The sequence below is a fragment of the Apostichopus japonicus genome, chromosome 1 (assembly GCF_037975245.1).
Source record: "Apostichopus japonicus isolate 1M-3 chromosome 1, ASM3797524v1, whole genome shotgun sequence".
NCBI classification, from domain to species: Eukaryota; Metazoa; Echinodermata; class Holothuroidea; order Aspidochirotida; family Stichopodidae; genus Apostichopus; species Apostichopus japonicus.
This window is the reverse complement of record NC_092561.1, coordinates 19,847,558-19,858,661: the sequence shown is the minus strand read 5'-3', so window position 1 is coordinate 19,858,661 and position 11,104 is coordinate 19,847,558. Positions and strand designations below refer to the sequence as shown.

Below are 11,104 nucleotides of genomic sequence, written 5' to 3'. Positions count from 1 at the left end.
AATTCTTTCTATATTTATACATATATTGAGGTTGGTAACAGTAGCATGACAAAGATTCTGTTAAGGCCATCGGATTAGAAGTGCGGGTCGAGAAATAATAATATCCGAACGGTTTGTGAGTTTTTTCTTCTTCTTCTTCTTTTGACGGTCTAGTTTTCTGGTTCAGCCTCAAATCATATTAACAATATACATGTGTCTTTGGTGATAACTTTGTTTTTATCCGGAAGTATAAGTTATCCAGTTTTCAGTCAATTTTGTGAGTATTAATCTTGTGTTATTTATTGCTCTTTGTTTACAAGAATGTAACATGACTTGTGCGCAGTTGTTATAGCATGAGATAGATCGACCAAGGTACTACGTGTTTCTTTGTTATGCGGGGAGTGAGTATGTATGTGAGACCCACCTTGTTGTGAGTAGATTATAACATGCGTGTGTGTCTGTGCGCAGGGGATGAACTCGCTTGCACAGGCAACCTTCAACTGTACAGTCCGGGTATATGAATTAAAACAGTATCATGACTAATTCCCATAGCAGTGCAGGGAAAACGCCAGGTTTAAAGCTCTGTTTTGGAGTATCAGGGGCATCAAATATTTGCAAAAGAGGAGGGTGGTTTAGGCTTGGTGTCGTGAGTCATGGGTCCTCCCATAGAAAAAAAAAATCTAAGACGTGAATTTGACTATGCTCAGGCATACTATTATTTAACTCAGGTATATATAAATTGGTATGTACGGAAGCTTGTACCAATACTAGTATGCATACGTACTTTTAATGTTTGAAGAAATAAAAGGAGGGGTGGGTGTAGGTTTACATTACCACACCCCGTGGATATGATCCTAAATACGACTATACTTCGTATTGGTGAACTATATTTATGTCTAGAATGACTCAAAGATAGTTTTAATGCTCCGACGTTAGGGCGAGTACTCCATTATTTAAACATATATAATATACATACACACACACACACATATATATATATATATATATATATATATATATATATATACCTCATCTCAATATCTAGTCTCCTAGTCGAGATAATGTTCGATCAAATGTAACCTGTTTTGACTGCATGGCTATAAACCCTCCCTTACTTTAATAAGTTGACCACAGGTGATTGGTCTGTGATGTCATCATGATAAATTTGTTTTCCATAGGGTTTTTTACCCGTTCATTTAACGTCATTTATAACTATAGCACATGCATGATTCCGCCATTTATTATATATATTTTTCCCCCTCGAGTGGCTGGCCATGTGACTTTTCTTCAATATTTTTTTTATAACTGGGATGATTATGATGAGTAACTGGGATGATTGCAGAGTGAGTGAATGGCTTGATACGGTAATTCATTTTCATAAAGTCGACATTGAGACGGAGTTAAGTAATTTCCCTTTCAGTTCACGAAGACACCTGAAATTTGCGTCGTCTTGTAATCCTTCTGTCTGTTTTAACTCTTCGTGTAACAGATGGTGTAAAATTACATAAAAGTTGGCAGAAACGAAATGACAAATTTACTTGTTTCATATTTTGATCATCTCATACAGCGCATTCATATAACTTTTCGCTATGGCATCAGAGAGCGAGTTAAAAGTCGTTTTCAACTTTTATGAGAAAATAACACCACCACCAAAGTTTTCGACCTTCAGCGAAGGATGGAGACATTTCGGGGACTTCATTGAGACTTTAGACCACTACGTGGGCTCACAACTTCATAAAAATGCAGATGCTCGTGGTAAGTCAAATCACATATATAGGCCAATAGGCCTCCCGTTGTCCAATACCTTTCAGGTTGCTCAAAATTTCCCCAAAATTGTTTTGGTTCTTGTATTGGAGTTTCGAAACCTACAAAATTGTTCCCAGCGACTGAACTGTGCATCAAAGATATCTCTATCATGCATATTAGTACTTTTTTGTTGTTGAAGAAAAGTTACCCAAGATAGAGTCGGGCATGATATAAAAGAACTTTATCCTTTCTTAACCCAGCCCCTTATACATTGAGACTGTTGACGTGTAATTATGCATGTTACATCAAGAGTCCCTTAAAACTGGAAAGGGAGTAGATACTTCTTTAAAGTGAAGATTTACTCCAGATAGCAGAGCCTGGGCACTAAACCAAAATAACCTAACTGATCCACTCCCAGCCCAGTAGTCCCTGTACTGTACATCGATCATGGTGCATATATGACACAAGGTACCTTTTAAGGACACGTAAACAAATGTGTATCACGAGCCCGTGATCTTAGCCGAAAGGCCTGGAAGGGAGTAAACACAAGGTTAACAATGGAATTTGGATTTCATCTTCTTGGAGAAGTCCTATCATTGTTTGTATCACGATTTTTGGTTACGATGCCGAAGGCTCGGTAACCTTTGCAATCATGTTAGGGTGTGTGTGCGTATATATATATATATATATATATATATATATATATATATATATATATATATATATATATATATTTATATATATATATATATATATATATATATATATATATATATATATATATATATATATATATATATATATATATATTTGTATGAGTGTGTACGTGACGGCTAGCTTGTAAACACGATATCTCAACACCCAACAATTTGAATCAATGTCATTCTTGGTAGGCAGATGCTCCGTGATGAGGAGCCTATTGTTTTTGGTTCCCATCTCATTAATATTAGTAAGTGGGCAGGGCTTACCATAAAATTCTTAAAATGTCAATATCTGTTCAACCGTACCTGAGATTAAGTTCTTACTTGGTACGGTGATGTAACTAGATAGTAAGTACATGTTCGTTAAACAACAAGTTTTACCTTATTTATACGCATGAGTGGGTGGGGCTTAATGGAAAATCGTCAACACAGCCTGTAATCACGATTTCTCAACAAACACGAGTTGGATCAATGTCATATTTGGTAGGTAGATACACTGTGATGAGTAGATTTTTGTTTGTTCCTATGACATGAATATTAATTAATGGGCGGGGCTTAAAGTAAAATTCATGTTTATGACGTCTCCATGTTTATGTCATTAATATTCATTAAATTTCAAGAAATGACTTTTAAACACAGGACAAGAACCAACCCTGTATTATGTTTTTCATCAAAAGCATATTATGTTTGTCACACTACACAGCTCATACAACCAACCGTGGTGTTTGTTTGTGTGCATATCTTGAATATTAAACAGTGATCATAAACTTCTTAATCAGATATATCTGAAGTAGTATGTCTACTAGCTGTATATATGTACTTCGATAATACAAGGTAAGTATATAAATACATGCGTATGAGACTATATAACAATTTGACGTCATTTAAATATTCATGCATGTATCTGTTTTTACTATACATTTTGGCTTTCACTATATAGACTTTGTCAACAAGATAACTCATTCCTGGTATGTTACCTTCCATTTTACATTGACGCATTTGTTAATAGATAATCCGTCTTCGTTTTGGTGTGCATAAGTTCATGAATATTAAAAACAGTATGGCTTACCACACTCTGAATATGTTCGGGCATCGGAACCACTGAACGTTTTCGTTCTCTGGTTATCCAATTTAAAAGTTCACGGTTGGACGATTTCTTGAACGCCGTTTATTCATGGAGGTAAAAGGCTACCCGGAACAGATAATGAAGTCCTCCTCTCTTTGTTATGAAATTCCTTTTTTGAGTGCACGGTGAGGGCATGGAATTGGTCAGAGCTATTTTAGAGCAATCTCTCATAGCTTACTTTCACTGTAGTATAGTTGTACTTGTATACAGTTTACGGGGGCAAGAATTACTAAAATGGAGGACGAAAAGAATAACTTTAAGGTGGTTTTCAACTTTTATAAAACAATCACACCTCCATCAAATTTTAATTCATTCTTGGAAGGCTGGCGTCATCTCGGCAAATATGTTGAGACGCTTGATCACTTTGTTTGCGCCCATCTCTTAAAAAACACAAGTACGAAAGGTAAGAGGCTTATATTTTCATTACACGAAGTTCCTGTAAACTTGAAGCGAAACTTATACTAGATGATACAGTGTTTAACAAAAAAAATAGCCAAGAAAGAACCTGTTTACCAAAAGTCCAACATGTGATCTTTAATGGCTTTCTTCAGGATATAGCTGTGCGGCAACCCTGCAGTGGAAATCACAATGTATTCTGTTTAACGCCAATGATCAAAACAATGAATCAAAAATTTGGTTTTGAATGTCCACTTATGACATCACACCAGCTGCTTGCTAGAAGTCGCTTTTCAAAAGGAAAATGCGACAACGTTAACCAGCACAGACTTCTGGGAAATGGCATATTTTTACCACCTTGCAGAAAATTAAAGTTACCTCCTAAACCGCTGAAATTCTGCTAGACGCTTTAGAGAACTATACAACCACGTAAACACAAGGGTACATCTTTATCTCCTTTGGATCCTCAGGGGCGTCGGAGCCGGTACGGCAGGTCCGGCGAACGCCGGACCAATATTCACGGCGCGAAAAAAGAAAAAGAAAAAAAAAGAAAGTAGGACGTAGAAAAAAAAATGGCAAAAAATAAAGAACCAAAATGAAACAAGCAAGTAGGCTAAATGTGACTACTCCGGCATGGCAGGGGTCTTGTTTTCAAGCTCGGGTAGTGCCATTTCCTTCAATCTGGGAGGCATTTTTTTCAAAATTGGCTCCATTACGCTACGCGCCAATCCTGGTGGCGCGTAGCGTAGTTTGACCTACCAAACGTCCCCCGATAATTATGATAGATGGCCACTCTGATCTGCCGTACCAATCCCAAATAGCCTCCGACGCCCCTTCTCTGGTGTAACTTAAGGTAACTTAGGTTAACTTAAGGTTAACTAGGGGTATGTATAAGGAAGTGTCAAATAGCGGTGGCCGACCTGACATACACTGTATGTACACTCTGGATTCCAGGGGGTGGGGGAGGGGGAGGGGAAGCTAAATTGGTAACATTTCACTTTAAGAAAATAATGAAATCACTCCATAAACGAGTGATCATCCTGTACAGACACTTTTAAAAAGAGTGAATTTTCACTTTTTGAAATTTAAAGTGTATACTACTTACCTCTCTGCTTCAAAAGTGATTTTCTATTGTTTCTGTGCGAATTGGGGGTGGGGATGGGGTGGGGGTATGGTAGAGCCTAATGACCACCTCGAAAAAGAGTTCAGATTCCAAAGCAGTAATAAGCGGCGCACAGGATGATAAAGTTTGTTATCAACTCGGGATGAAAAGTTACCCCAGTGAACTTATAATTACATGTAGTTTGTATGCTTTCCGTCAAACCAGGGACCTATAACAACTCCCTGGTCGCATACTCGTATTGAAAGTGATATTTATTACCAAAGAACCGAACGAACTTAAAATCTTTTAAATTAAGTAGAAAATCCTTACCTCCGGTAAAACGCGAACAATGTGCTATTTCTGAGAGACTCTTGTGTAATTTGATCTAAGGCTTATCATACTTTCCAGGGTTACCTCTCCATTCAGTCAGGGACCTTGCATCGTACAGTCAACCATGTAGTTTATCTATAAATACCATGTAGATCTGAGATTGCAGTGGATTTACGAACAATCACTCGGTCTGTTGTAAAGGTGTCAGGCCGACCATTATAAAAAAGACCTTGCCAATGGTATACCTGTATGAGAGATGTGGCAACACGGTAACATCCCTATGTTCCGACGTCTCTATGTTCCGACGTCTCTATGTTCCGACAAATTGTTTGGACTCTAATTTTTTTGGAGCAAAATTTTTTCGGACCAAATTTTTGGGGGGACTTAATTTTTTGGGCCCCAAATTTTTGGGACCCAATTTTTGTGGGGTGGGACTTAATTTTTTTGGACCAACATTTTTTCTGACCTACCTTTTGGGGGACACAATTTTTTGGACGCACCAAATTTTTTTCAGGAAAAAAAGGCCCAAAGTTTGTTATGACCCAAAAAGTGCTTGTGACCGAAAATTGCTTGTGACCCGAAATTTAATTGTTTGTACTCAAATTTTTTGGGACCAAAATCAGTGGTCAAAAAAAAATTTTGGTCCGAAAACATGTTGGTGTCAAAAAATTTGTCCAAAAAGAATTTGGTCATAAAAATATATTGGTCTAAAATAATTTTGCTCCGAAAAAAGTTGGTCCGAAAACATGTTGGTCAACAATTTGGTCCAAAAAATTGAGTCCGAAAAAATTTGGATAAAAACAAATTAGAGTTCAAAAAAATTGTCGGAACATAGAGACGTCGGAACATAGAGACGTCGGAACATAGAGACGTCGGAACATAGAGATGTAACCGGCAACACAATGCTAGTGGCAAACATACTGATTGTGGCAAAATCATTGTTTGTGGTAAACTCAAATGTTGTGGCAAACGACCGTATATACCAGGCTCTCGGCTTCCGTAATTTTCACTGTGTTGGTTGTGCAAGATTTAGGCCTACTTGCGTACTGCAGTATATTTCGTGTCTGTTCACCGCAAGCCCCCTCCCCCTCCCCCTCCTCTTTTCTTTCAAATTGACTTTACATGGACGTCACGTGAACGGGGTGGTATTGGGATAAAATGTGTGTAGGGACGGAGAGGAACAAGTCACTTTGCAAAACTATATGTAGTCTTTCGTAAAAGCCAGATAGCTCGTCATAAGTGAAATAAATTACTCATTGTTATACGTTTATGGGTGTGTTTTTTATTAACTTATACTCATTTTAGAATTATAAATGGTGATAATGAGTTCATATTTTTTACATTTGTATGGCACACTTAGACCTCCATAGGAATGCTAGCACTTGGATAAACGACCTCAACTTGGTGTGCTATGTGTAAACAAGTGACGTCATTATTTGAACGCTTTGGTTTATTACATCATGAGATAGGCTACTAAGAGAAAGCATCAGAGTGTTGCTATACGCAGAACCGTAATTATTATGGATTATGATGTTGAAAGTGGAATACGAGTCGCTATCGATCCCTGGACTCGCTGATCTACCCACAATATTCGTTATTATGTTCTTGGTATACGTGCAATTTCGTATACACTGGGTGTTCAAGTATTTCTGTTTACCCTTCAGGACTGTTTCCATATGTGAACTTTGCCACCTTTAAAGGACCGGTGGAGCGTATTGTCAAAGATATGACGGAACCCACCCAAGAACTAGTCCAAGCCCTTATAGAGGGTCATGGACTCCCCGGACATCAAATCAACCACCCCGGTAAGATATAACTGCTGTTGTATCGTTATATGCTACACTTTAAACATGACAAACACAGACACAGATTCATATACACACTGGCACCGTAATATATCCATATATTTATTGATACATACATGCTAGATATACGTTACGTTTGGCCTCTTTGCATGGAAGGTTTATCAATTTTTAATACTTCCTTTTTAATGTCAAGTAATTGCTGTTTTGAATTCCAGGTGGCTACATTGAACTCGCTACGAATAACAACCTTCCTTTGGCACCGGATCTCCCAGCCAGGATGGGCTCAACGTTTATTGTCATGGCATATCAGGTATAAACCCCATACAACTGCATGTCAGTTTTATTGAACCTGATCTATCTTCAATCCTTAAACGTTTTCACATGTGCCGCCGCGTTATTTTATAAATAATTTTCGAACTAATTTGCAGAAATTTTGGCAAAATAATGGCACAGCGTCATTATTGTGTGATTTTTTACTATACACAATAGTACAAAAATAAGATTGTTTTGATCGTCAAAATTTGATGCATAATGAGGCATTCATATTAATTATATATTAATATCTAAACCATTGGCCACGCCAAATAGTGTAAGCATATTGTGATAGGAGTTTTTTTTCTATTGAACGCCGAAACGGTAACTATATACTCATTTAACTTACGTCACAATGTATAGATCAAATTTCAATGAAAGTTTTGTGTTGATTTCATGACAGACGGTGGAGACCGATGAATGTGACACTGCGGACTTTGAGGCCAATTGGGCAGACCACTGCGGCCTTAATGAGATACAACAGTACCTATCCAAGAACGAGAAGAATCTTGGACGGTATGGCATCTACAAACGGTTCACGCCTCTCCGTCCTTTCCACTCATTCGCATACGTATTTAGATGTGAACTTGTCGATGTTGACAGAGAGGACTCCAATCTCTCCCAACTGGTTGACAAACTCCAGAAACTGGAGACGCCGAAAGGATTTACCAGGGTTGACACTGGTGTTTATTTCGTGGAGCATGTCAGCCCCAAGTAGGTTGGAACTGCGGGAGACAGTGCATCAACTTATTAGTAATTACCCAAACAGTGTACATAACGACGAAGAGCGTGGGGGAGGGGTGGGGCGGGAGGGGTGGGGAGAGGGGGCTAGGATAGCGAAATGGGATACAACGTGAGGTATAATAGAAAGTGGGGTACATTGATGGAGAGGGTAAATTTGTTGGATTCGCTTTGCTTTAGGCTACTTTCCTATGTTCTTCGTTCAGTGATAACGTGCATACTACAATTTGGGGATCAAAATGGGTAACTGCTAGATAGGTAAACATCAAGGGCGGCGGAAGCATTTTTAATCTGGGGGGGGGGGGGCACCGACATCAAAGGGCACTTTGCAGAAATTCGATTATATTGAGTACCCTTTATAACTCTTATTGTACTAACTTATTTGCGTATACACATCACTCCATCAACGTCCTGCCCCCCCCCCCCCCCCGCCTCAAGGAAAATATGCATACTAGCACTGCAATATCCAATGTGCAAATTGGGAAACAAGGAACAAGTTTTCTTTTGAGACAAAATGAGGTGAAAACATGTTAGTTGCTAATGTAGGAATCTTCCGAGTTTATTTCTTGTTAATATCTTAACAAATTTTTTCCATTCGAAATAGCCTGAGTTTGGCCCACAGAAATTCATTAAAAGTCAGGGGCGTAGCCAGGATTTGCAAAGTTGTATGCACGACTATCTGAGCGGAGCGCCACCATCGGTTGGTGCGGAGCGTACAAGAAAATTTTTGGTTTTACAAACCCCTCAGATGGCCGGAAACGTCCCTTCTCGAGTGTTCATTCTGGTTCCCTGGCCTCTTGCTAACTTGAGACACCTCAATTTTTATGTAGAAAAAGGGCACATTTTTAACCTGAGGAAAAGTGGGGGGGGGGGCACGTGCCCCCCCCCCCCGGTTCCGCCGCCCTTGGTAAACATACAAGCAACAAGCAAAACCATGGAATCTGTCGTTATGAATTGTAAATATAATAAGATTTGGTAAAGATTTTTCGATTTTTTTTCTTCAAATCGCAATTGATTTATAATTGGTATTTACGTAAGGTATATTAATTATGGTACAATTGACGTTTACTAATTGGTCGTATTATAAATCTGTCTGTATTTGTAATAGTAACATTTGTGATAAGCATTTATAAGGTGAGGAACAGTATCTGGTTTGAGCGCTGCTACGGGAACGAAATTATATATGTTGGATGATGGCTTGATGCCATAGGGAAATAAAATCGACATGAAGGTTTGGTTTTGGTCACAGATGAAGCTAAACTTGGGTTCCCTGAAAACATAGTGACGTCAAGTTACCTTAAACTTACTTTCGACGATTAAAATGCCATCACATTACATCAGAGTACTTCTGTTGGATCAATGATTATGTAATATCATATTAACACAGGTACTGGGATGTAATATAAATTTGTCGTTGTTTATAGTATAGTATTATTCAAAGTTGTTCAAGAAAACATGAAAATCATTATTTTCTTTACTTTTATTATTACAATAAAACAACGTTGTGTCCGCAGATGTTGGGGAACGCCTCTGTTCTACCTGTTTGGGTATACAGGTTGATTTTAAGTACTGTACACTTTTAATCTTTCACCAAATGAGGTCATGTCCAATACAGGCATCCGTACTTCCGTAGTGAACCGAAACCGGTACGTGGTACCGTACATGTTTATTGATTCCTTGTAAGTTTACAAACGGTTTTTATGGCATTCGCGTCGATGTAAATACATTATGCATCTATATGTTACTGATTGTAAGTTTATGTTAATTCATGCATTAAACTTTAAACTTAAAACTTTTCATTTTGTTGATGGTTTACTCATCATTATGTGTTGGCTTAGTTTCAATAATAAGTAGAAATTAAATGATTACGTAATCAGTTACATTTTAATATGCATTACGCTAATATATTATGCTGTTGTTCATTGAAGTCATTATTCAATTTAGACTCATTGCTGATATCCATAATCAGTGGCGTAGGAAGGTACTTTTGAGTGGGGGGGCTGAAGACTGATGGCCAGCCTGGGGGAGGGGTCTAAGGGGAGGGGTGTCCCCCTCCCCTTTGGAATTTTTTGCATTTCCAGGTGGCCTCAGAAGCAATTTGATGCAATATAGCACACTTCAACAGCCACTCCATTTTGTAAACTTAATTTTGTATTTTCACCTGGCCTTAGATGCAATTTGGTGCTCCAAATGAGATTTTTTTTCTCATTTGGAAATGAAAAAGGGGTTTTCTGACTTGCGAACCGGGGGGGCGGAATGGTACTTCCGCCCCTCCACATTTTTCACTGGGGGGGGCTGGCGCCCCCCCAGCCCCCCGGTTCCTACGCCCTTGTCCATAATCTTGATTACGACCGTAGTACTCGCATAAGGACTCGGAATCGAGTCCATCTTTCTGTGGGTCTCGACTTGGACTCGGACTCGGGTTGGCTTGGATTCGAACTTTTGTCGGAGTCGGGTTCTACACTGGACTCGGACTTAATACAGCATCCACTCCAGTCAACCAATATCTGGGGAATGACAAATGGAATGCTCCTGTCACATATCACGACTTTAATTATTGAACACACCAAACAGAAGTACAGCAATGGTGTGACATAGGTGTGGATCAGACAGGGGAAGGTATAATGAAACGAATGGAAGGAGAGAGATCAAGCGTTTGAAAGCACGGATAGAGTGCATATAGATCCACAGCCTGGAAATGGTATAGTTGAACTCAGAGTCACCATGGACTCTGGCTTATCTTGAACTCGACCTGCTTTCATATACTGACGGAATCGGACGGGGAACTACTGGACTTGGTATTAATTGTCAAAATTCATTTGACCATAATTATTCGTTATCGTGGTCGATGGGCTGGGTCGATTGT

General features: G+C 38.8%; 1 protein-coding gene across 3 annotated transcripts; it reads left to right on the top strand.

Moving 5' to 3' along the window:
• LOC139970641 (uncharacterized) lies at window positions 1-10,035 on the top strand. 3 transcript variants are annotated; one of them, XM_071976517.1, is made up of 5 exons: window positions 1-115; window positions 1,547-1,734; window positions 7,045-7,185; window positions 7,401-7,495; window positions 7,901-10,035. In XM_071976517.1, exons 2-5 carry the CDS (start codon window positions 1,569-1,571, stop codon window positions 8,213-8,215), a joined length of 717 nt encoding a protein of 238 aa, XP_071832618.1. In that variant the 5' UTR covers window positions 1-115; window positions 1,547-1,568; the 3' UTR covers window positions 8,216-10,035. The 3 variants fall into 3 exon arrangements, with proteins under 3 accessions (XP_071832618.1, XP_071832627.1, XP_071832608.1); XM_071976526.1 differs by lacking the exon at window positions 1-115 and adding an exon at window positions 122-256; XM_071976507.1 differs by lacking the exons at window positions 1-115; window positions 1,547-1,734 and adding an exon at window positions 3,698-3,955.
• The last annotated feature ends 1,069 nt before the right edge of the window (window positions 10,036-11,104 follow it).